This window comes from Chiroxiphia lanceolata, chromosome 4 (assembly GCF_009829145.1).
Source record: "Chiroxiphia lanceolata isolate bChiLan1 chromosome 4, bChiLan1.pri, whole genome shotgun sequence".
Lineage (NCBI taxonomy): Eukaryota > Metazoa > Chordata > Aves > Passeriformes > Pipridae > Chiroxiphia > Chiroxiphia lanceolata.
Window position 1 is genome coordinate 75668750 of NC_045640.1, and position 25927 is coordinate 75694676.

The window sequence follows — 25927 nt, forward strand, 5'->3', positions numbered from 1 at the left end:
GGTAAACCAGGATTTTTGCTCCATGAAGGGCCACCTTATCTCACTTAATTCCTGTCCTTATTTCCCTTTTGACTGTCTCTAACCATTATCTCCAGTAATTTATTTCTCTGCCAAGCCTGCAAGCTGCACAGAGGAAAGGCCTCCTAGGCTGCAGATTTATATAAATCCACATGAAATGTCACTGCTTTCTATAGTTGTGTTACTCTGAAACCTTGCAGTCTGATCACAGGTGGCTTTTGCCCAGCAAACCTCTCCATGGTGTGGGATGGAGATCCCGTGGGCCCTGTGCCCATTGGAATGTAGGAATCACAATTTCCAGCCCAGAGAATCAAGGGAAACCTGACTTGTTGACTTCTCTGTGGCTTCCAGAGGCAACAGTCAGTTTTGCTTGACTCCCTAAGCAGAGGACCCTAAACCTGTGCCAGCTCCTGAGCTCCCTGAAGTTTGAGCGGAAACCTGATTTGAAGCCAACAAATCCATTAATTAGCTGTTATTTCTAATGGGTCCAGAAAATGAAACTTGTTTTAAAAGTGACAGTGGTGTGAGAAAATAATCTGCTTTGAATAGCAGCTCCTCACCCCGCTGACAGCACTGGAATGTCAATGCCTGCATCCTTATGCTTCCACAGGCTCACACACTCACACACTCGAATCACACGTGCACACATAAGGACTATTTTCAGTCGCATGATATTCCAAGTGAGATCAGTAGAAAGCTGTTTATAAAGAACAGAAATCTGAGGCACCTGTGCAGCTCTGCATGGAGCTGCATGCAGAACTGCACATAGGAAGATCACAGTATTGTAAATTAACTTTTCCTGAGCTGGATTCAGATTGTTTAAATGCAGAAGCCTCTGAGAAAACTGCTGTCTTATCATCCCCATGGAGAGATGGGCTGCTTCCTCGTTTTGTTTTATCATCAGCCTCTCCAGGCAAGGCTCCATCTCATTTAGAGAGTTGCAAAGAATGAAGGTTTGAGTTTGGAGAAGAGCCGATTTCTTTAAAATAAAGAAGAAGAAGTTGGTGCTTGAGGCAGCAGTGCCTCTGATCCACTCATTAACACTTCCCCGCCGCTCCGTGATGTGGGCATTAGGAGATGTCAGCACGGAGCCTGCAGCCAGCTTGCTGCGATCATATGTTCCATAGCGAGGGACGAGTGACAGAACTGTCACACTGACATACTGTAAAGGGCGAGAGGAATAAGGAAAAGGAAGAGGAGTCCCCCTGCCCCACCTTGGGAGTGTCCATGGGCCTCACAGCACAGAATGCTGCCGAGACCGAGTCCTGGCCAGGATGGAGCTCGGCCCGTGGGCAGGGGTAACGCACCCGCCTGGCTCCGGACTCTTGTTCTGCCCACAAACACCCTGTACCTCTTTCTTCTGTCAGATTCTGACTCCTCTGCTCCTTTGTCCCAGGAAACCAGGCACTGCCAGGGGAAGCAGACCCAGAAGGAAGGAAGAACAGGTCATGCCTGGGCCTAATGCTGCCCCTCTCCTTGAGGACACTGCCCTGAAGCCCAGGACTACAGAGCCACAAGGGGCCGTTCCAGGTGATGTCCGAGCCTCAGGGACAGGAGAGAGGGGCAGGAACAGAGGCACAGCACAAGAACCCAAGGAGCAGCCAGCAAGACCAAAGAAAGGGTCAGTATTTGGCAGTAGGTTCAGTGCAATAGCATGTGGGTTTGGAATTCAGTATCGTAGCAGAGGCCTAAAATTACCTTTTCTTTTAAAGAAACAAATAGTATCCATGAGAGGTGGGAGGAAACCACAGAGGACATGGACACTTGAAGTGCTGTGGTTTTGTATGGCTGGAAAGTAATACTATAGAACTATGCATTGGTTTGTCTTTTATTGTAAGATTTGGGCTTTTGAAACCAATAAATGTGAAGCTGGTTTATGAATCGAGGTTAGGCAGTTATTTTAAATTATGAAAATAGGAAACTTTCTTCTTACTGATTTCCAATGTCCCTTTTCCACAGCAAGGCTCATGATATAAAGTGGGAGCAAAGTGACTGACAGAAACCTCCCTGTATTTCTGATGTTGGGCCTGTGCCGTGGAGAACGAGACACGAGAGAGGCTTTTTATTACAGAAGAGGTCATTGTTCTCGTCTCAGGAACCCCAGACCGTGAGGGTGCAGATGGAGGCTGAGGACTTCCTGCCCTCAGACAGCCTGGGGCCCCACGGACGCCCCGGATTATGGGAGCTGCACATGGTCAGGTGAGAAGGCCAGTTCCTCTCTGCCCCACATTCCACAGGCCCCAGACAAGACCAGTAATACAGACCAGCCCCCAGAAGCAATCTCTACTTCCCAAGTCCTCTGTGCTGTCGTTGAGCTGGATGAATAATAAACTTTCCCCATTTAACCCCCCCCACCAAGGAATGGCAGGAGTCAGTGCTGAGCACGGCTGCTGCTGGGGTGAGGATAGAGAGCGCACTCGGATAAAGAGATGGATGTGTGCAGGGATTATGAAGACGATAAGGGATTTCCAACTTGTGAGCCCATAATGGACTACAAATACCAATTTAAGTGAGAGCACTTTTAAATTGGTCCTTGATTTCAGGGTAACATCTGCACACCATTATGGTCACCCCATCTCCAGGAACAGCACCATGCTGGTGCTGGTTCCCACACGTGCAGCTCACAGGCAGGCAGGGGCTCTGTCCAGAGCGCAGCCCCAGTGCTGGGGCCGGTCTCCCCATCCCCTTCCTGCCTGTCACAAGCCCCCCGCTCCAGCTGGTTCACGTCCCGTGTTGCTCCCCTGTTTCCTGCAGGATCTGTGTTTCCCACCCCTGACTCCCAGTGCAGTGGCTGTTCCCCACGGTCTGTACTTACCACTTTGCAGCACAGGGGCCAGAACCACCAGAGCAGGCCGAGTGCCACCAGCAGCAGCAGCACGAGGACGGCAATGAGCGCTGCCACACCACTGGACTGCAGAGAGAGCAGGGACAGCGTCAGCACGGGCTGCACAACTCTGCCTGGCTCACGCACTCACCCCAAAGCCCAGGATTAGTTCTGCTCAAGTCAGGGATGCATTCTCACGTGAAACCGATATAAAACTGATAATCCTGAGATCAGAATCAGGCCAAGTTAGATGAAAAGGGAGAGTGCATTGACTGCTAAGGAACGAGCCATTAGACACAGGCAGGGGAAGTCTCCTCAACCTGTGGATGAGAAGTGCCCTTTTCCTCCATGAGGACACAGGTCTGTATGGACTGGGGGTGAGGGGCAGATTTTAAGGCATCTCCACTAACAGTACACATCCAAGGCTTTTATGCTGATCGCCCACACACCTGTACAGAGTGTGGCACACTAACTCCCTGCAGCAGTGCTGTTTGAACCTGGAACTCTGCAGGAGTGCTCCTGCTTCCAGCAACACTTGTTGTAATGGAGAACTGAGCAGCCCAACTCCCACACACCCCACACCTCCAACCCACTTCCTGTGGCACTTTTATTCCTATACTTGGGGTTTTAGAAAAATACTGACAGAAACGCAACAGTGACCTTAGGAAAACAGAAGTTATTCAGACTTCAGGTGGCAAAAAAGGAAAGGAGTGACCCAGAGAAATGCTGAGGCTGGAGTACAGCATGAGTAGTTCTGTCCCAGTGAGAAGGGTTGTACTGGAGGTGGAACGGAGCCGTATCCCCATGACCAGGTCAGTGCAGTGAGGCACACGGGTATGATGGGTGCCTCAGTGCCTAATGCTGTGTATTTTTGTTTGTTTTCACTGCAGCAGTGTGTGTTTGCTGGGAGGCTGCAACTTGTAACTCATCTCCCAGCCAGCCATCAGCTGCTCAGCTCCCAGAATTAGTGAGCAGTTCTAGCAGTGACCCATTTCTGGAGCTGCCCATCTGCTACTATGGAAACAGCAACTCCTGTGTGGAGCTGCCTTCACTGCAGCACAGGCCAAGAGCAGAAACCAAAAAGAGACAAAAAGGGCTGATGAGAAGCATGTCAGTTCTTCCTGCCCATGCACATCTGTACCCCTCTGCTTCCTGCCAGTGCAGGCTGTGACCACAGTGCAGCACAGTGGGAAGGCCGTGCCCAGCACTTCACTCTGATCTGCTCTGCATCAGGGCTTTGCTGTTACCTCTCCGTGCACTCCCAGCAGCTCTTACAGAGGCACAGACTCACCACGTGCTGCCTTCTCTGCAAGGGCTGAGGTAAAGGCAGTCTGCAGCTGGGCTGCAGCAGGCTCCTGGGTGACTGCCCTCAGTCACCGTGCTTGGGTGTAAGGCTGGGATGTTGCCCAGTAAACTATAAACTGTGAATTGGGGAGTGTGCGTTCCTTCAGCTCCCAGCTCAGTCTGGCTTTACCTCCTCAAACCACAGGGCTGCACTGAGGCTCTGATTTCTACTGTACCAGTATTGAGGTTTTAAACAAATAGAAGAAAAATGCCATTTTTTCTCTTTTAGGTTAGTGATCTACAGGCAATAGCAATCCTGTTGGAGAAATGCAGGCTGACGAGCAGAAGGGACTGTTCTCCATGCTCCACGCCTGATGGGAAAGCTGCTCTCAAGTCACACTTCAGATGAGACACATTTAAAGGCACACGGTGCCCATGCACAGCACGTGTTAAACACTGGGGGCTTGTGTCTCCCTGCACAAATCCCAACTGTCCTGCCCACGTAATGGAGAGCAGACATGCAGGACTAGAAAATTGTATTAATGTATTGATTGTATAAAGGTACTGAGTTCAAACAGTCACTCTCTGCACAAGGGTGTGGTTTCTCCCAGAAGCAGTTTTAACTCTTTTCCATAACCTGTGATCAGACTCAGCAGGATGTTCACCCTGCCTTACCCCCAGGTGTAACTGGGGTGCTCCAGCCTGTGCTTGGACTGCCTGTCTCCCCAGATTAACAGAGTTAAGAGCCTACACTTGTTACTCAGGCTCCAGAGTTAGGGAGCATCAGTACCCTCCTGCAGGACTGTAACCACCCTCCACACCCAGGCTGAAGTCCCCAGGTTCTGCCTACTCTGCTCCCCCTCCCTCACTCAAGGAAGCCATGCTGGAATGGGACCCCCGGTGACTGTGTCACACCTGCCCCTTGGGACATGGTTATATTTACAGCAAGCAGGTCTCTGAGGGCAGGGAAGCCTCCCAGTATTTTGAAAGCCACAGCTTTCCATAGGGAAGTGGAATCAGAGATTCCCCGCACTGAGAGGTCCCACAATTGCCAAGCCCTAAGAGAAACGGGATTTGGGAATTTTACACAGGATTGTGGTGGTCTTTTACTTACACACTCCGAAGCGGTGATGGTTAACGAGCTGGACATGAAAGACTGGCCTTCCTTCAAACTCACCAAAACCTCCAGGGTTCTGCAAAGAGAGAGAGAAAAAACATGAGCGACCGTGGAACAGTCAAGAAAGGCTCACACCGGCTCCAGAGGCTCCTGTACCTGAAGCCTCTGCTCCACAGAGAGTGTCCCCAGAGGAGAAATGGAGGCCTGTGCTTATTCTTGTTTGGGAGTAAGTCTGGTCTCCTTGACAGAGCTATATGAGTAGAGACTATCCCTCCTCTTTTCTGTGCAGCATAAAATACTCCCAAAAGTTTTACATAAAATAAATTGAAGTTCAACTGTAAAATCAGCATTGTTTTGTCTGTTCCATAACCATCTCTTTAGTCACATGCAGGCATTATGGATAAAAATGTCGGATAATTATAGATGGTCAGGACTTGCTATAAATAGCCCCAAACACTGCATACAAATGGTATGTGGTTTACATTTTACAAATTAACCCTACAAGAAAACAACACATGGTGGATGTTAAACAGAAGAAGACTCTTCTCTGGCTTGGATTCCCAGGATTCAGACAGTTTATATTATGCATAGATGTAATTAAATAAAAATATAGATATCCATGAACTAAAATGATTAATCATTTATACCATTCTTACATGTCATGAGTTTTTATTCTGGCACAAACGCTTTAGTCAATATGGAGTTCAAAGCTATTTTAACTAATTTGGCTAATTTCTTCTTCATTGGTAGCAAAAATGAAGTGAGTTGCTTCCACTAAACTAATTTTTAAATTATCTGTGTCATGAATAATTGATCCAACAGAAAGAATAACTCTAATTTCTTTCTAATTATTACTGGAATAAGTGAATCAGAACAGATAAAAAAAAATCAATTCTCTTGCAGCACACTAAATAAAACAAACTACACCAGAAATTTTGTCAGACATGAATTTTTTTAAGTGTGGTGCTTTTTATTATTTTTAATTCCAGTGTTTTGCTTTGGCACTGCAATGAGGAATGCTGAGGGAAATTCCAGCATGAAGATTCTGCTCAGGTTTGGCCAAACACTCCCCTGATTGCAAGGCAGGAGTGTTTCCTGCCTTCCCTGGGGGCGAGCAGGATCCCCCTGTCGAGTTGCTCACACACTCCTGCAGCCTCCCTACTGGCCCTGTGTGCCCTGGCAGCCTCCTGAGTCCTGCCTGGAATGTCACTAGTGAGGAATCAGGCTGTCTTTGCTACGAAATGCAGCAAAACAAAAACCTGCAACACATCTGGATAAAACACATAATCCACGCTAAAGAAAAGGATCGTTCCCAGGTAACTTGGGGATCTTGACAAGTCCTTAAGCTCGCTGGGATGTATGAAAAATTGGGTATAATAGCAACGATTTCCAAGTGGACTAGAGCTCATGATTGCACCTTACTGTTTGGAACACAGGGCTGGGATACATAATTGTTAATAATTATAATGCATAATAGCTGGGATTGCATTTCCCAGCTCCAGTGCCATGTGCCACCCTGTGCCTGCAGCTGTTTGTCCCCCAGCTCCCGCTGTCAGCACGCTGACAGATCCCAGGGAGCAGGCTCACTGAGCAATGAGCTCCAGCACAGGCACACTGCGGGAGAACAGCCCGCTGCCCAACCCACTCCTGTCCTGATACACCGCTGCAGGGATGAGCCACTGGAGATGTCACTGGAGTTGATCATACCCGCTCAGTTCTGGAAGCCACAGAGTGAACTCACACAGATAATTACCTCATCTTCAAAAGGATGAACCTGTCAACACACAAAAGCACTCCTTCCCTGAGACTGTCATGGCTGTAGGGGATACCAAACGTGTTCTTTCATTTCTTCAGCAGCCACCTGTTTGCTGGGCTGTGTGTACTTGCCATTCATACAAACACTGCCCTTTAAACCAGAATCCCAGAAGGAAGTGTCCTGTTTCTGCTGCTCATTCACACACAGCCCAGAGACAGACGCAGACACAAACACTAGTGTTTACCAGCAACTGTCCACATGTGTGAGGCTTTTAGCTCAGCACTCTGCAGAAACTGCAAATATTTTGAGAAGAAAACAATATGCAGCAGCCATGCCATTTCCTGGGCCCTTCAGTTCCCACCGGTGACCGTCAGTGTTGTCTGAGGGCTGCGTCCCTTCAGCAGAGCTCAGAGCAGCCAGGTCACCAGGGAACGTTCCTGTCCCTGAAGCCAGGCAGCCCTCGGGAACAGTCCTGGTTCTCCAAGGAAGGGTTGGGCTGTACTAGTTTTGTACCAGCACAGAACCCAGTCGAGGGCTGAGCTCTGGAAAGCCCTGGAAAGCTCTGGAAAGCTCCCACAGCTTCCCTCAGGGCTTCCCAGATAAACTCCCAAGATTCGGGCAGTGTTCTGCGGCACCCCAGGAGCCCTCCCACTGCTGCCTGGCACCAAGGACATGCAGAGTCGAGCAGCTCCTCTCCATGTAGGCAGACAAACAAGGCTGCAGGAGCCAGGCTCCAGGGAAAGGCAACACAGCCTTTCTCACACCTCCTCAAAACCTCAACAGTGCCCAAAGCCAGCAGCTATTCAGGGCTTGGAGCCAGGACGCTCCTTCCCATCTTCTGCTCCCTTCAGACACAGCACTTGAGTGAAGTGGATTCAAAGAGCTGGCAAATGAGCACGAGTAATTACCGTGCTGTGCAGCACAAACCCTATTTCTCTGCCTCTACCTCAGCCCCAGTGTGCACTTTTCCAGTGGTCTATACTTCAAACCCATTTCACTGTACTAGGAAAAACTGGCTTTCATTTACAGTTCACAGCCCTTGTTCCATGTGGAAGGGATTTTCCTACCCTTTGTATGTGCAGTGTTACTTCTTGGATGGGAATCAATCCTCGAAAACTTAGTCTGAAAAGCACTTTTTAAAAATGTTCTGATTTCTGACCAAAGGTAACCACAAGACTCTTGCAACTTTAAGCTGGCCCATCACCCGTCCTAATAGACAATTTACCAAAATATGTAACTCAAGGCAAACCAACAGTTGCAGTTCTTCCCTTCATGCCCACTGCTGGTTTATTGTGACAGCAGAGGAACGTGGCCCACTGCCATATGTCCCTGCAGCTCTGGGCTAAAGCCTCCCATTCCCTGTGAAATACAGCTGATATTTCCATCCACAGTAACCTATTTGCAAAGTATTCATTTGCTCCTTACTTTATGGGGAACCACTAAAAGACTGCCATTTTATGACCCATTAAAAAAATGAAAAAATTAAATACAATTGTGAAAGACATTTGCTGGAAGTAATACATAATTCACCTCCAATTTTCACGCACTGAAAATTAAACTGGCAACTGCTCAAAAAGTTACTAAAATTATGGTGACAAAGGTATTTCAGAATCAAGTGCCTGCATTAAAATAGCAAAAGTGCTGTACATAATAGGAAGGAAAAAAAGGTCTATGTATTTAAGGGACGCTCTCCCTTCCAAGCCCTGCCTTTGGATTACTGGATAGCTTAACTGTGTGGGCTCCATTTGACAAATGTCACTTTGAAACCCTTGGCACTGCTTGCTGGGGCACAACTAATATTCAGCCCTCCCTTCTCTCCAGCCCAAGCAGAGAGCCTAAGGCCAGCTGCATAAGGCAGGGAAAATTCCCCTGGAGCAGGGCTGCAGCCCTGCCTACCACGTTCAGTGCAGTCCCACTGCGCCACAGGCCGGCTGTGCCTAGGGAGCACTGGGACCAGTTTACTCCAGTCGATGGGAACTGTGCTGGAGACAGGACATGACCTGTTGGGTCATGGTCAGATAGGACCAGTTGGGATAAATGGTCAGAGGTGTTTTCCTCCCACCAGCCACACAGACATAAAAAGGAGAACTGAGTATTCCCTGAGGACAGCAAAACCTGCTAATCATGGAAATCATTATGGCATTTGGGGATTCTGGTAAAGAATTAGTATAAACTCTTCCCCTAGTCTGTCCTGGTGTAGCTTAGCACTTATACAAATTCAGATTATGGTTCTTTAGGATGCTGTCCTGTTCACTTCAGAACCCTTTATCTTTCCCAGCCACATGTGCAATATACTGGCCGTCTGGGCTTAGCTTTCCATGGGAATGGACACAAGTGCAGAGAGAGAGCCAAAATTTCACTGCTGGGAAATGCTAGGGAATGTGAGAGAACTGGAAGCCAGCGAGGAATTAGCTCTGATCTCATGGAATGACAGGAACCTGCAATAAGAGGGTATGAAATGTCATTATTATGTTAAATTAGACTATTAATTCAGCTCGGGATCCTATGGCCACCGCATAATGTGCAGCACTTAGTTCTGCTCACGCGCTCTTCGCTAACGCTCTGGGAACACTGTGTGCCCTAGGAGGGACGTGAAGGACTGTGCCAGAAATTACTACTGATCCTAACACCACAGCCATATGGCTGAGGGGGCAGTTAGCCTATACAATTCATTGAGGATGTTTCCATCTGTGAATAGTTCCCATTATAACCTAATTGTGTCAAACTAAATGTATTTCTAAAATATTTTCAGAAGTTAACATTTATAACAGATATTAAGCCTAATCCAGCCCTATTTTTGATTTCCCCCCACCTGTGCTTATCTCTCTGGCTATTTTGGAGGGGAGAGGTTGTCCCGTGTGAGTACCAGGGATTGGGAACCATACTCTTTTTTATTTTTGTTGGAACAAATGCTTGTGTAGGGATAAAATAGACAGTGCTGAAATGCCCAATCGCAGTGAGTTTGCAAAGGAAGGAATAAGTGCAGGTGGAAGCAGTTGTGATCCACGGCAGCTCCCTGCCCAGTGCTGCAGGGGAAGCACAGCTGTTTGCAATGAAGGATAATGCCAATATTCCATCGATGGGTGCATTAGCCATGGGCACTTCTGTGATGGGGATGTATTGCATTCACCTGAGCACAGAGGCTCTGCAGTGGGGAAAAGAACAGGTAAATTGGTTAAAACAACCTGGCCTGGAGCTGGCATCCCACCAATTGGGGAGCAGCAGGAAGTCAAAAGGGGGAAGTGCAGCTTGCTGCCTTTTTTGCTGGTGCTGGGAATGGCTGCAGTTTGTGTCAGAGATCTGCCTGGCTGCTGGGTGACAGTGAAGCTGGAAGAGGGCTGAGGAAGCCCAGAGTTCATCCTGGGGACTAGAACCTCTTCCTGCAGCAGCAGAAGCCTGCTTGCTCTCCTTCCCAAGGCACTTCCCAAGGTACAGTTGGGTTCTGTTGTGGTTTTGCTTTTTCATAGTAGTGACCAGTGCTACATGGAGTGGGAAGTACCTCAGTCAGCATGCTGCCTCTTAGGGAAATCGAATCAAATCCTCTTTTTAATTGCTCCCCTTGTCTCTGCACATGCTTTTTCCAAGTGATATGTAGTTACCATATAGGTTTTAGACTAAGGATGAGACATAGAAAATTGGTCTTTAGAACTGCATTTGAATAGTGACACCAGCTGCTGAGCTCTTGAGTGGCTCAGTACTCTGCACAAGCACTGCCCGTTACATTAATGACAAATTCAGCTCTGTGGCCAAATGACACTCCTGCTTTCATAGCCACAAAGGCCATGCTAAGGCTAGTTAGTGAACAGCACCACAGAAAGAGCTTGGTGTCACTTAGTTGGAAAGAGGACAGAAATGCTCTACACACCCACAAAATATTAATCCATTCATGAGTGACCATGAAAGCTACAGGAAACAGAGCTGCACTTTGCAAATACCATTTCACTGGCACTGCTTGGTGCTTGCAACAAGTTTCCTAAAATGTTACCTCTCTCAGCAGAGGAAGGAAGTGACAAAACAAAAACAACAGTAAGGCTAAGCCATAGCAAACAACAGTAAATATGTCCTCCTCTGGTTTTTGACTACTCATTTCTGTGTTACAAGGGAACTCAACTAAGCTCCCCACAACCTTTCTCAGCACTCATTAAGGCAGGTAAAGAGAAGTTCTATTCAATTTAACAAACCTGACTAAGTTCTGGACCTGCTTGTCTGAACAGGTCATTCTGCCTTTGTACCTCTGTGTGCTGGAAATCACACGTGTTTGTAGATTTGAGTATTTGCGTGTGGCTTCTGTGGAGACACCTGGGGTGGCTTTGAAGAGCATCTTTTAAATGTGGGTTTGGACTTGACAGAATCACAGAATCGACCAGGTTGGAAAATACCTATGAGAGAATCAAGTCCAACCCTTGATTCAACCCCACTGTGGTTACCAGACCATGGCACTAAGTGCCACATCCGGTCTCATCTTAAAAACCTCCAGGGATGGTGAATCCACCACCTTCCTGGGCAGCCCATTCCAATGGCTGATTACTCTCTCTATAAAAAATTTTTTTCTAATATTCAACCTAAACCTCCTTGGCACAGCTTAAGACCACACCCTCTCCTCCTACTGCTGGTGGCCTGGGAGTAATTTGTAATAGCACAGTCAGAATGTCTAATGTTAGTTAGACACCCACTGTGTCTGTTTGTCCATCTGGTAGAAGGTGGTGAGACAAAGGTGAGCTGTAATTACACGTGTTGCTGAGGTACCAAGTAACCCGGTGTTGGGTGAGCGCTGCAGCGAGCTCCTGTGTCAGGCTTGTGTAGGCAGTGGGACTGCTGGATGAGCCCAGGTGTGAGAGATGTGGTTCGGCTGTGCTGGGCTGTTCTGCCAACACTGAGACAGTAAGACATGAAAATGGGTGCTGGTCAGGTGTCATTAAGAGCTCGCTGCCTGTTTGGTTTGAAGGCTTGCAGAGTTAGAGGGAAGTACAAGTGCGCCACGCTGACATGAGGTACTGATGCTGTGTGTGGAAATGTCAGTGTGTCAGCCCGAGCACTCCAGTGCCTCCTCTGAGAGCAATAATGGTGCCGGATCGGCTCTCATGCTACTCAGATATTTATTTTGTATTTGCTTCAAGAATCAGGCCAATGTTTTTGAAAGCACATTTAACTATACCATATGCCTACTTAAATCATCCCTATCAAACAAGTTGTGGGTTGCTGCTCTGGTTCATTCTGCTCTGTTTTCCCTCCCTTCCCAATGTGTTTATGTATATTTATCCAATTTGCTCTGTTCCTCGTGCCAAATGGCAGGTCTGAGATCCTAGCTATGCAGGGGCAGCTGTGCTATTGTTGGTGCCTGACAAAAGAGGTCAAGGGCTGGGCCCACAGCTCTAGCTGTAATGACAGCTCATGTTGGACATGATGGTACAGGCACAGAGTAATTGGGGTTCATGTGACTTCAGAAGTAGGAATAAATCTTAACTTGTCCTTTAGTAATAAAGAACTCAAGTCTCACTTTTAAGAAGCAATTTTTTTCTGCAAATTAGCCTCTTGCAAAATATCCTGCTGTCCTTATTTAATTTATTGACATAATTCCTCCCTCTGTCTGGAAAAAGAACCAGCTTTAAACAACCCCACCACAACAAGCCAAAACCTGAAAAACCAAATGATGGCCTAGTTGGAAGGAAGGGTTTCTCCTGTATGGAACTGATCCTAGCTGTTCTCACTTCTGAGACTGATGAGAGCCACCAGCTGTGCCAGCCTAGGAAGTTACTGCCCACAGAAAGGAGTATGCTACCCCAGGAGGATATTTCCCTCACAAGAAGGTTGTTCCAAGCCCAGCAGCTCCAGGCAGTGACACAGCAGGGAGGGATCGTTCCCAATGTCCTTTGTTCAGCAAGAGATTAATCTGCAGGGCTTGGGAATTCCACGCTCTGCCCCTTGGGTGGCCTGAGATTACTCCTTCCCCTGCTGCCTCGCAGAGCAGAAGCCAAGAGTGTGAAGGTGGTTACAGGGGTGCTTCTCAGACTGCCCATGGGTTTGAGGCAGATGAGGAGGGCAGGCACATGTCCTCAGCCCTGCTTGGGGAGCGTGCAGCTGCCATGAGGCCGCTGGCTCCGGCTGCGTCACCACCGCGCTGTTAATTATTTAAGAGAGAGCACCGGGGAAACATCACATCTGTCACCCACACGCAGGCACAACCTCCACTCAGGGCAGGACCAGATGTGTTTATTTGAAACATGTACTAACTAGCTACTTAATGGCTTAGAATTATTAGCCTGAAGTTAATTAGGTAAACATATTCAGCATCAGTCACCTTACTAAGCATGGCTTCTCCTTCCTCAGTGCCTTTATCAACCACGGCAAAAAGCAAAGATCCCAGAAAGGTGCAGCAGTAAGAAACAAATGTATGGGATGTGTTCCTGGTGTCCTCATGAACACTACAGTGCCCAGCTAAAGCCCTACCTGGGTGCCTCTCCGTGCTGCTGGAACACTGGCACGGGGAGAAAGCGGGGGGCTTGTTTATGGGCCTGTAGGTGTTGGGAAAGTAAAGGGAAATAGCAGTAGAAAAATTCATTTCTTGATGGTATAGTTAAGTGAAACTTGTAAATGCTGGCTTCCTGGCTCCTGCATGCAGTGGGTATGTCCCTGATGATGCAAGCACTTGCCTGGCAACCTGCCAGCACAATGCCAGGACTGCTGCTGTCCAAGGGAACAGGCTCTGGTTCCCCAAGAGATGAGATTCAAAAGCAACTTTTTAGTTCCTGGCTCCCAGGTCTATGTCACAAGCAGCAGTGGATGCAGTAAAGGCAGAATAGGATCTATCTTTGGGCAGGGGGCACAGTCAGGATCGTTGGTTAGGAGCCTGCCATGACAACCATTCTGTAGAGCACCTTTCAGCTGATCTCCAAAGGGACCAGCTGTCTAGAAATCCAATGAGGTACTGTGCAGGATGGAGCCACAATCCATTCATCTTCACTGTTTGCTGCCACGTGTCCATGATCTACCTCTTAAATCTGGTGCTGGCATTAGTAAAAATCACACTTGGAAACTGGAAAGCAAGATTCAAAGTACCTCTGCTTCCACTGTTACGGAAATAGCTTTCTCTCAGAAATCCAGAAATTGTAGAGCACCTAGAGCTGACTGTGAGGCATGTGTTTGCTCTTTGTACTGAAGGATTTTCCCAGGGAGGTGGGAACTGAGGGCAGCAGTGCCACTGACATGGATTCCCGGGCTTTCAGCTAGCTTTGGTTTTTGCCTACACAGCTGTTGTGAAGGATGTTCAAGGCCCCTAAAGCAGTGAGCAGGAACTTGTTGGTGCACCCTGAGCTGCCATGAATGCATTATAAACAGACTCCCCCAGTACCATTTAAACTGAGATTTTCCTGAGATTATCAGGAACCCGTTGGAAGCAAAGCACTGGGTTCACAAGTCTCCTCCAGCTGCCCAGAGTCCCAGGCTCCCCCAGCAGTCAGGACCTTCGCTTCCATCTAGTCCCTCCTGAGACGCTCTCAGAGCTGTGTGTAACTCAGAGCTTGTGACTGACTCCCATTGGCTCAGCCCTGCCAGCACAACAGCAGAGCAGCTAAACTTGTACTTCAGAGATTAAGATAATACCAAAACTTGGGCCAAACAATGAGGGAACTCTTGCCTGCAGTCAGGCTATCAGAGACTATGAAAATGGTATAACAAGGAAAATAAATGGGCCTTAGTTTTGTACTAACTCAAACAAAAACAGACGGAGGGCATGTAATGCAACCAAACATAAACAGCCAGAGAGCGTTAGTGACCATTACAGGGCTGATGTCCTGCTGGGGAGAAAACAAATGCTTTTCTAACAGTCAAAAAGAACCTGCACAAAATATTTTCATATGTAGAGAAGCTAAGGAACTTGTAAAAAGGAAACCACAAGGCTGCAATAGGTGGCTACACTGGTTCCTGACATAGGTTCTTTAAAGGCTGAAGGTGTTAAGATGATGGAGATGGGTTCTGCTGTCTTCTCTCATCTTTTTATTCCCAGGGGCTAAGGGCCAATATCTCACTTGCCAAGACAGGATCAAAAAGAAAAAAAAAAAAAACCAAATTAAAATCTAAAGCCCTGAGTGATGTGAGTCCAGACACCACCCAGTGCTGTGGGTGCTGGAGTTCCCCCTGAGCTGCCACCCCATTCACAAAGAAGTGCATAGGCAACAGAACAGCTGTTGGCAACGGGAGGAACAAAGACTTGAGTGACACGGGCTCCTCCTGTGAGGACTCTGGTTAATGGCCATATAATAGCATGTCTCAAGGTAGCATTTGCAGCTCAGGAACATAAAGCTAGAGATCATTTTCCAATATGTTTTCTTTCTAGAACAAAAGCTCTTGCTTGTTCTTACAGCCATGAAAGTCTGAGCTATTGATTCTCCAATTACTTGTGGACTCTGGTAAGCCTCGCTCAGTAAGGTTAGACTTTGCCTCAGTAATTCCTTCTCGGAATGTCTGGCAAGGAAGCACATTGAAAGGTACCACTAAACTTGTGAACTTATGCTGTTGGTGAGAGCTCTTACTGCTGGCAATACGTGGAAAAAAAAAATCAGTGTGGTGATTGGTAACAGACTATCTCCTGCAGTGCTGTGTGCTTTGTGTCAAGTTAGCTGCTCCAGACTTCATCAGCTCCTTGGAAACTGCAGGCAACCAAGAATTTGGCAATATAAGAGTACTCATTTTCCTTCCTACCACCCAGAAAATAATTCCTATTAAATCTTTGCTCTTTAAGTGCCACCAGCTGTTTGTGTTGGACAGGATGTAGGAAGGGATAGATGGAAGCAGAAGCCAAGAGGATTTGAATAGAGGGTGAATAAGGTCATTAGCAGCAGTGTTCACTGTACCACCTTAGCATGCAAGCTGATCATAAAGTCAAGGTACCCGTGAGAGAGGTTTCACTCAGGTTTAGGCTGGGATTTGTCCTTTTTGACTTTATTATTCCTTAAGCTTCCAACCCCATGGAGAAGGACACTGCCCACTTCTGTCCTAGCAAGCCCTGAGTTTAAGTGCAGGATGCACAAAGATGGAAGCTGGCCAGCAGCACTGCAGCTGCATGAAAAAATAGACTACTGTAGTTCTCTGAACTATTTTAAGAACAATGACAACTCCTCAGCCTGTTGGTTCAGTTTGAATAATCCACTGCCTAGCCTAGATCCATCCTTTCCTGCCTGGTTTAGAGGACAGTCTGCACAAGATTAGATTGGATGTTTGCAGTGGGCATCAGCAAATCCAAAATGTTACCATAATATTCCAGTGAGAAATGAGAGTTTAAACAGACTGAGGTAGTTGAGTAGTAGTCACATAACTATTCACTACAAGCATTTCAGTAAAATAGTGTGGTGGTGTGCTTCTTTAGCCAGTAATTACTGTCATCCACTCATCTAATCAAAGTGAATTTTGAAGCATTCAGGCAGTAAGAGAAATGCAGGTCTCGCTGCTTGGCCTGTCCATGGAAGGCAGTGGGGGTTTCACCTGGCTTACCGGAGCAGAAGCCAGCTGTGTTGGTGAAGCCAAGCCTGCAGACAGATCATTCTGAATGCAAACTCACAGGGCTTACAGCAAAATGGAGAGAACAAAAGTGAAGATAGCAAGGAATGTACACTTTTAAAATGTCCCGGTTGATCCTGTACTAGTGTTCAAAGAAACAAGGGCCCTGTTTGCCTACCAAGGCACCATGACTACAGAAACATGTACAATAACACAGAGGTCAAAGCCATCTCTGGTTTGGTTTGATTCCCTTGAGCTGTGGCAGGACAGCAAATCCAAGTCTGAGCTACAAAGGGGAACCGATTTTCTCAAATATTCTGCAAGACCTGAAAAATATGTGACTTGTAAATGGGCAGCGTAGTAAAATCTGAGTCCTTTTCACTAACCAGCTTGACTGTGTTGTTGCACCTGCCATCACAGTGTATAAGAGATGGCTCAAAGCAACTCAACCTGCGGTAGCCTCCTCACCTTCCCAAAAGCGTACGTGTACTTTCCCTTTCTGCTTTATTTCAATACTTCGTGACATGTTTTATAATTCATGGGTTGCTTGTGTGGAAATCATAAATAATTGTCAGCTGTTAGCTAACTGGGAGGCTTGTAAATGAGCTGGGTTTGTAAGCACACTGTGGCATTTTGTACTTCAGAAGTGGCAGTACAAGGAGGAATTTTAAATGGCACAAGCAGCACAGCCATGTTGTCACCCAACCTAGGGATACCACATTCATCTGCTACAGAGGACTGTGGAAAAGCAGATTTTGAAAAGAATGCTTGGTTAAATCTACAGCTGGCCCTTGGGAGACTCCTGACTCAATCCAGCCAGCAGCTGGGAATGAAGCAGAAGTACACCATGGCCAAAGTCCAGGAGAGCAGGGGCACACGGACCCAGTATCCTGGGTACTTAAGCATTTTATCTATTCTATTTGGCTTTGTACTGCTCTGCATGTGAAAACTGCTAATTCATCAGGCAAAAAGAAGTGTCTCCCATCAGAAAAAAATACAATGACCCCTGTTAAATGAGTCTTGATAGTTTCCCCAGAAACAAAGCTGCAGGTTTAAAAGCCACAAAGCTACCTTGGGCTGCTTGTGTTCTCTTAATTGCACCGAGAACACTAGAAAAGAGCAGAGCGGTTGTTGCTACATTAGTGACTAATATTAGCTCCACTACATGAGGAATTACTGGGAGATATCCAGCACTAGTCTGAGCTGTGCCAATGGGAAGTCAACAGTTCAAGTATGTACATATCTTTCATAGCTGTCAGTCTTCTGCACAGCAAACTGCTCAGCTCTGGGCCAAAGCTCCAGAGCTTCAATAGCAGGTTAGGAAACAATATTTCACGTGGTAACTTGAGAAAATAGACTTTACTGTGAACCTGTACAACTCCAAGTGTATTGTGCTGAGGTGCTCTATCCACGTTGCAGTTCCAGGGTGGCAGCTGTCTGGTTCAGTAACACTTCACAGCATAAGGCAAAATGCAGCACATGCAACTAACTTCCAATGCTTTAATTTATGCCAACATTCCATGCATTTCACATGCATTTGGCAGGACTGGCTGTTTACATACTCTGGGACTAATAGTGTGTAGAAAAGCATTTACAGCATCAGATTTGGGGGGGCTTAATACTGGACCTGGTTTGCAGCTGTTCATCTGTTGTTCCATGTTTCACATGGGGAGGAGGAGCTCTAACCCAACCGATTTATACTGTTCCGACGACAAAATTACTTCTCTTACAACTGCAATGGTGCTGACTAGTTTTAGCCAAGCCAGCAGCTGTCCAGCTGTTGTGCTGCACAGCTGGCCCACCCTCGCAGCCCAGCTCAGCTGGGCACTGCTGCTGCGCCGTGGGAGGTACAGGCTGGGCTCTGACACCCTGCTGCACACAGGACAGGATGAGCGTGTCCCACAGCTATGGGAAAGGCCATGTGCACATTAGGAAACACACCAGCATTAAATGCCTTCAGTCCCTCCCTCTGCTCTCCGTGTAGCTCTGCTCCGTGCTGGTTCTCCCACGGGCCATGACCCAGCTCTGGAGGCACTGCACTGAGCCACCCCATTGGGGTCAAGCACTGAACTGTATTCCTCTACAGCTTTCCAACTTCCCTCTCCCAGCCTGCCATTTAATGCACAAACCAGATGTGTGTTTGGAGCTTTGCTATCCATCTTACAGCACAACTGAGGCAGTGGATTGCTGCTGAAGTCAGCAATGTACCTGCAGAGAAGTCATCTGTACAATCTGCTTTGTTCTTCAACTGCTAGAATTACCACACAAAAATGCCAATGCAGAACTGCTGTGCTTCCTACTAGATTAGGATTAACCCATCCCAAATAACTCTGTGAGAGCAACTTCTTGACAAATGGGGAGAAAGCCAACAGCCAAAGCCTTGGCCCTCCCACAGGGCAGTTTTCCTACTTCGGGTTAGCTCAGGGTCTCAGGAATCTGCGCAATGAAGTCAAAGTGATCAGAAGGGCCTGGGGCACGTCTGAGTTGGAGAGGAGGAGGGAAGGATTAGTTCTCCAAGGGCCAGAAGTAATGTGCAGCCCTGGCCAGTGACACTGAGAATAAGGCCAGCGCCGCGGTTTAGCCCCAGTGCTAAGGCTGTTAACTCAGAGCCTCGCTGGATCAGGACGTGTGGAGCAAGGGTACCCGTCCTGACACATAATTTTAATAATAGCTTGTAAGTGTCAGTGGTAATGTCATCTTTAACAGTGAGCCTAAAGAGGATCCAGAAGAGAGCATAATATGCCCTGTTAAAACAGCTAATCTGCATAAAACGTATGACAAGCCAGACCTTTTCAGTTTCATAAACTGGCTGAATATTCATTTTTAAGGCACTGTCCAAATCGGTTTGGTCACAGATAACTATTTAAAGCCCATTTCAAAGCTGGCATATACACCAGAGAAATAACATAAGAATGGGGGAAAACGCAGCAATAACAACCCCCTGTGAAAGCAACGAAGATTGCCTCTAGCCAAACCCCTGACATGAGCATCAGCGATAGCGGCGCCAACTCCGGCACAACATGGTATGACATTTGGTCAGTACTTACTGGCCACTTTTGTACAGGATCGGTGCAGGGCAGAGCAAAAAATCAGACTCCACTGTTTTAGGTTTTTCATCTGAAAAAAACAAATCACATGAGCTTACTATGCTGTGCTTAGATGAGGAGCCGCTGTGTGAACGTGCTGTGAGGTCCCTCCTTTCCTAATCTCCTTACTGGTCAGGTCGTGTCTGGAGCGGGCAGCAAGGCAGCCCAAGATAAGGAACATACAGCTTTAAATGCCAGGTGAGCCCATGTTACAGGGTGTATTTTATTTAACTCAAGTCAGCTCATGCTCTTCTAGAGAGATCATTTCCTAGAACCAACACCATTTTTGTGGAGAATGAGAACATTATTAGGGGTTTCCTGGTAGCTGGAAAATGAAGGTTTGTTTCTAATTGGCTCCATCTGCATGTACTGCATTCTAGGACTGTTCTGTTAATTGTGATTGGAGTGTCTGGTTTTTTGGTGTTTCTTATGCTTTTGAATCTGTCATATGCAAATCTCTTACACTTATAAAGCACCTACTTGTTGAGCACCTGTGTCCAGCACAGTACTTTTACTCTGCACATGTGAGGAGGAGGGAGCTCTTTTACCTCATGTGTTTGGTAAACTGGGGAAAATTCTCCTCCTGTGTGCAGAACCATCCTCCCAAACTTTCCCACAGCAGGACTGGTAGTTTCTGTACAGGGATTATGTCCTGATTACAGGGTGAGAGCAGATAAACGATCTGCCAGATCTGTGTGGAGATGACTGTCCTGCATTTTGGGAACAGGCAGACAGACAAGTAGTTCAGGGGCAGCTGAAGGAGGAGCTGTTGGCATAAATGAGTTTTTCTTATGTGCTATAATCTGCACTGACTGCTTGGCCTAGATTTGGGGCTAGTTGTGAGGTGGGGAAGAGGGATTAGCACATTGCCATATGTTTTTGTCTTAATGGTATGTTTCATAGATTATTTTTCTATCCCACAGCTCCATTTGGCAGGTTTCCTTTCTAGCATTTGGTAATGGTTCTTTATAAATGCAGAACAAGAAACATGCCAAATGCATCTTCTCAAAGCAGAGGCACTGACACAGTGCGGGTGTGCTCAGAGGCTGGTCCCGAAGCGAGCCCAGGCGCTCAGGGAGGGGAACTCGAACGTGAGCACATCCTCACCTGATACCCTCTGCTGTGCCCTCAGGTGCTGAGGGCTCTGCTGAGGGACTGCCAGTCTTCTGGAGAGGAGAATGCAGTGACACGAGAATGATGGCCTTCTCTTGGGACTGTCTCCTTCCTCCTGCTACTGCTCCAAATGCCCTGCCTACCTTCCTGTCCACCCTGGCTTCACTGACCCCTTTTAGGCTTCCTCTGAGACAGAAGCACTTGGAGCCAGCACAGAGCTGTAGAGAATAAGCTTGTGTATGGGGGAAGGACCACATGAAATTCCTTTGTTTCCTTCCTGTGCAAACGTTTGCTGTTGTCCATTGCTAAAGAAGTGAACTGGGGGGAGATGTAGAAGGCCCTGGCAAGACCCCATAGAGCAGATTGTGTTTTTATAATCAATACATCACTGTGCCATTCCCCTCCCCTCGTGTGCTTCAGCACACCCCTTCCTGAAGCCAAGAAAAAACAAGCAGCCCAGAGCTGTAGTTGGCAATTCGCACATCAGATGCTAGTGAGTGTTTGTGGGCAATGGGAAACAGAGGTGACAATTGTAATGGAAACTGAAGGGAAATTTATACAAGCAGAACTGACTTGCACAGGCTGCCTGTACCCAGAACTACTGGGCTATCCTGTTATTCTGCCAAATTATTGTAGATATTTAACAGGCAGGAGGGATTGGCAGCCCATTCCAGTATATATGATATTCAGGGTAAAGACAAAAATGCACTGGAAACACAAGTTCAATTGGGTAGGAATTTAAGACAGGCTAATAGAGAAATCAGACTGTAGGCAAGGAAAAAATCAGTTGGACTTTTTCTGCAAGTTCAGTTTTGGTTGCTTTCCAATCTGTCTGGCTTCTAAGGGATGCTGCTTAGAGCTAGAAGTTGGATGTACTTATTCTAGCCATCCACTTGAGTTTCTGGATATAAAAACCAAAGTCGGATAAAAGCTTACAGGAAAGTGCCTGTAAAAGGCACCACGGTCACTGTCTGAAACAGAATTGCTTTGGGATGTGGCTGCAGTGAGTCACTGGAAGAGAGTGCTGCTGGGCACACTGAGCTGATGAACCATGGTGAAACACAGGGACAAAATACACCCACTGTTCTGACCTGGCCTTGTTCTGTGCTGTTGCAGAAAGAGGGCTGACTCCGTGTCACGCATCCCTGAAACCCACAGCACAGTGGCTCCACACCTGGCACGCCAACCAGAATGGGCAGAGACCTTCCAAGACAACAAGGTAAGTGCCTTTGGGAATTGCAGTGAGATGTTGTGGTCTGGGTGGTCTTGCAGAAAGGGCCCTCGGTCAGTACACTGTGGCCATGGGTTTGTTCATCAGCAAACATCTGTCTCCCTGATCATCAGGAGCCAACAGTTCTCACCACGTATTGCCCACAGCCAGCTGGGCTGCCAACACCATTCATGGCGCACAGATAGTGGCTCCTGGTACCAAAATCAAACCCCTGAGCTAAGTGTGAAGTAACTGCCCTCCTATTTACTAATCCTCAGCGCTTTCCTGTTCTCTTCTTCTTCGATATATTTCTCTTGGAATTTTAATCAACTGAGGCCACGAGAAGCAAAATCAATCCCTGCATAAGAACTACAAAGGCAGATGATCTCTAACATCAGTACTTACGGATTGTAGTCCCATTCACGTGATAGGTACAAGTCACGCTGTCAGTTCTCCCACCAAGGGTTAAGCCGCTTCCTCTAAGAACAACTTGAAACTCCTCTGGAGAGAAAAGCAAAACCCAAAATCACTCAGCTTCAGTAAGTTACACCAGGATAATTTCAGTTTAGTCTACAATAAAGGAAGCACAACATAGCAATGCTTCCAGCTTACTGAGATCTCCTTTTTACTGGAACCCTTGTACTGAATTCTCCTTAGGTCACACTAGGGAAAATCAAGATTTGTTCCCAAATCTTTATCACTGAGGCAGCCCTATGAAACTGCAAGTGAATTCTGCCTAACAACAGAATATGGGGCTCAGTTGCATTTCTCAGTGAATGAGAAATCTGAGACTCAGAACAGGAACACTCCCCAAACCTGGACGAGGCTCATTTGAAGTGCCTCATGAAGAAAATCCTTCTTCTTAGTGTACTATTCCTCTGGAAATCGCCTAAGGGCCACACTATATCTGTGAGCTGCGCAGAGGAGGAGTGAAAACAGTTAGTTTACCAGGGCCACTGACTTCACCCAGATGATCTATGTTTTCACAGAAATATCCAAGTAAGATTTTGCAACTACCTTGTTTTGACTGGTCTCCAACTATGAGTGGATTGTGAAGCCCAGAAAGAAGACAACCCTTAAAATTTTCTGCAACTCTTATACTTCATAAATGTATTTTGCTGCCCAAAAATGCAGTCACATGCTTTACTGCTTACATTCCACAGATTTTGGGGCAGATACGGGACAAGTGCAGAGCAGGAATCCTAGGAGAGGGGCTGGTAAATGCTTTCCAACTTCCATGTGATTTACCCAAGCTGTGGAATCAGGCCATGGCAGACACCCCCTCTAAGAAGGAGTCAACAGAGAAGGATATATCTTTCTTGAACTCCTTAAGGATTTTTTTTTAAGTTAGAGATGTTTTATTCTAGAGACGTGCAGTTTTCCTTTGGGTAAAACAGGGAAATCACAGTATTATAATCATTGAATATTATTTTAAAATTATAAAGACTTACCTCCCACACAGACACTGGATGGCTCCAAATATAAGATCTCAGTGCACGACTGTTTCAAAACCTATTGCAAAGGAGGAAACTAGTCATAAATAGGTTTCAGAGTGCTATTTCAGTGAGCAATATTACTTTAAAACAATTGCTTGTCCCTAGAAGACAGACATACACAGCTACAAGTTTGATTTGCTAAGACTTTGTAAGACATTGCCTGGAGCACGTACAGCTCCTGCAGGCCTGCAGAGTCAAGTCCAATTGTTCCTAAGGCTTGGATTAGTTTGTTAAGCCTGGGATAGCCTTCAAAACATAATGATGTCCACATCCCTAACCTTATTTTCCATGAACCTCAATCCAAATGTTTAAGCCAAAAATTAGTCACAAGGAGCCTGATCCAAAACGTAATCCAGTCAAAAGCAGTGTTCCCACCATCTGTGGGTGAAGCCAAGTGCACGTTACTCTGAGTGCTGGCCCCCTGCCCTCCACAAAGCAGTGCAGGGACGGGCGGTGTTGCCGATTGCGCTGCCTGCCCTCACACAGGGATGGCTCACTTCGGCTTGCCCTGTCAGAAGTGGTATTTCTAGCGGCTGTTCAGAAATACTCCATGGAATCAATTCAGGTCCCTGTAACCACGTGCACAGCAGAAAGTCCTGTTACTGTCCCCTCTCTACCTCTATTTGCCGGAGCTGTGCCTTCTGCTGAGCTGCCCTGACTGCCTGGCAATGTCCCTCTTGGCTTACTCTTAACTCTTTCTGCCTTCTTATAGGTACAACTCTTTTTACTCTGTCTACAGTTTTTGCTAGTGATTTCTGTTGCTACACATCCAGGCCCAGCAGAAACAATGTAGTTGCTGCCCTGACAAAAAGCATGCCAAGCTCCAAGAAAGAGAATAGCCTCCCTCACTGAACACTTCCCAATGTTCCTCTCTCCCCACAGACTGTTGCGCACAAATTATATTTTTAGTGATTTAAAACCCATTTGTATTAAGTAGTATTTAAGGAAAATAGAGACCTTGCAGGCACACACATTTGGATGAGACACAGCAACAGAAATCTTAGGAAAGAATGTTGAACTGTAGTTCAGTGCAAGCCAAGCAGTTTGTATGAGCTGAGGATCTCGCCTTGCTTCCAAAAAAGGGCTTTGGCTTTTTGATTCCTATTGCAGTGTGGAGAGAAGTTTCCCGTGGTTTATTTGGCAGTTGGGCAATATTTTGTGCAAAATAAAATACAGCAAGAATACAGCATTTTATTCCTTTGCTGTAACAGCATGTTCTATTTTTTTCCCTGAAGAGTCAGATGAACAGCCCAAGCGAAGCTGAGACTAGAGACAAGCCTTATGTGAAGCACAGATCCAGCAGTTGGCATTGAATACAGTAATTGTGGGTTTTTAGAGCCACATTACATAGACAGAGAGAACCTTCTGAACCCCTGTCTGGCCCCATTTGCCCGGTGTCTGATGAAGGGTCCATGTTATGAGTTGGGGGTCAGGGAGAGGGGAAGACAATGTGGGACAGGATCTGACTTCCCTTGCAAAGCAGTAGTTCTCTAATGTGCTGCATCCTAGGGTGAATTTTCTAACACTTCGCTTCAAAATGCAATGCAAATCAGGAAAGAACCTATTTGGACATGCTGAACTCCCTTTGGATTTAAGCATCAACTGGGAGGGGCAGACATAACAAACCCAACTGAGATGAAATACGGCCTAGATGAAATGATCAAAAATCATGAACAAAAGGAATTTTCACTATAGGGTTCAGGATACACTGATTTCCTGCATGGAATCCGTTTTTACACATGTAGATATGCCACTCTTGACTAAAGCAGGAAAATACTGGAAACTGTTCTTAGAAATAACTGCTTTGACAGTAATTTTTCATAATTTTTATTACTGCTGTTCTCTGCTTAGCTTAAGCATGCTGTACTGTTCAGAGACCCTCAGCCTCTTTGCAAAGGGGGTGGTCTAAAACTGCCATTTTGCCCCAAACAAAGCTTAAATTAGGAGGAAAAAAAAAACTGTGGAACTACTAAAATTTGGGGTTCTAAGTTTAGCAGGTTCTTTTCCACCCTTCAAAAAGCTTTTTGATAGTCCACACTTTAAAGAAACAGAAGGATAATGGTACAGAAATCTGCCTTGTTGCCATAAACCTCTCCCTTCAACAATCAAGTCAACTTAAAAAGCAGAAATCAAACCTTGTAAAGGATTAATTGGAATCAGGTGGAACCAATCAGAAGCATATAGAGAGCTCTTTGTTTAACCCTTTATGGTCTGGATTCTCTTCAATATCCCCTCTAAACAACACTGAAACACTGTTCAGAACTACATTTTGCAGCAGTCACATAAAAATCAGAACACTTTTTGCAGGGTCCAACCCACAAGCTGTACCAAGCACCAGCCATGTGCATGGTTTGGCTCACAGGGACTCTGCTGCCACAACAGAAAACTGAAAATATTTTCCAAGGCAGTAATCACTGCTTGTGCTTTCACGTGTGGAGAAAAAGCACATATTTGCACATCCTAAAAGAAGGTACAGAAACTTGAGACCTTGCTTTATTCTTGCTCACTCTTTTGTATCTGTTTTCATCTTT

The 25927-nt window shown here is 46.5% G+C and overlaps 1 protein-coding gene across 6 annotated transcripts in view; it reads right to left on the reverse strand.

Moving 5' to 3' along the window:
- ANTXR2 (ANTXR cell adhesion molecule 2) overlaps nt 1-25927 on the reverse strand; it is an 82014-nt gene that overhangs the window by 34117 nt on the left and 21970 nt on the right. For all 6 annotated transcript variants that reach the window (XM_032685583.1, XM_032685582.1, XM_032685585.1 and 3 more), the window contains exons 8-12: nt 23352-23412; nt 22306-22401; nt 19539-19608; nt 5241-5319; nt 2834-2929 (exon numbers count right to left, since the gene is read on the reverse strand). In XM_032685583.1, the coding sequence (XP_032541474.1) occupies nt 2834-2929; nt 5241-5319; nt 19539-19608; nt 22306-22401; nt 23352-23412 (402 nt within the window). The remainder of the gene's footprint in view (nt 1-2833; nt 2930-5240; nt 5320-19538; nt 19609-22305; nt 22402-23351; nt 23413-25927) is intronic.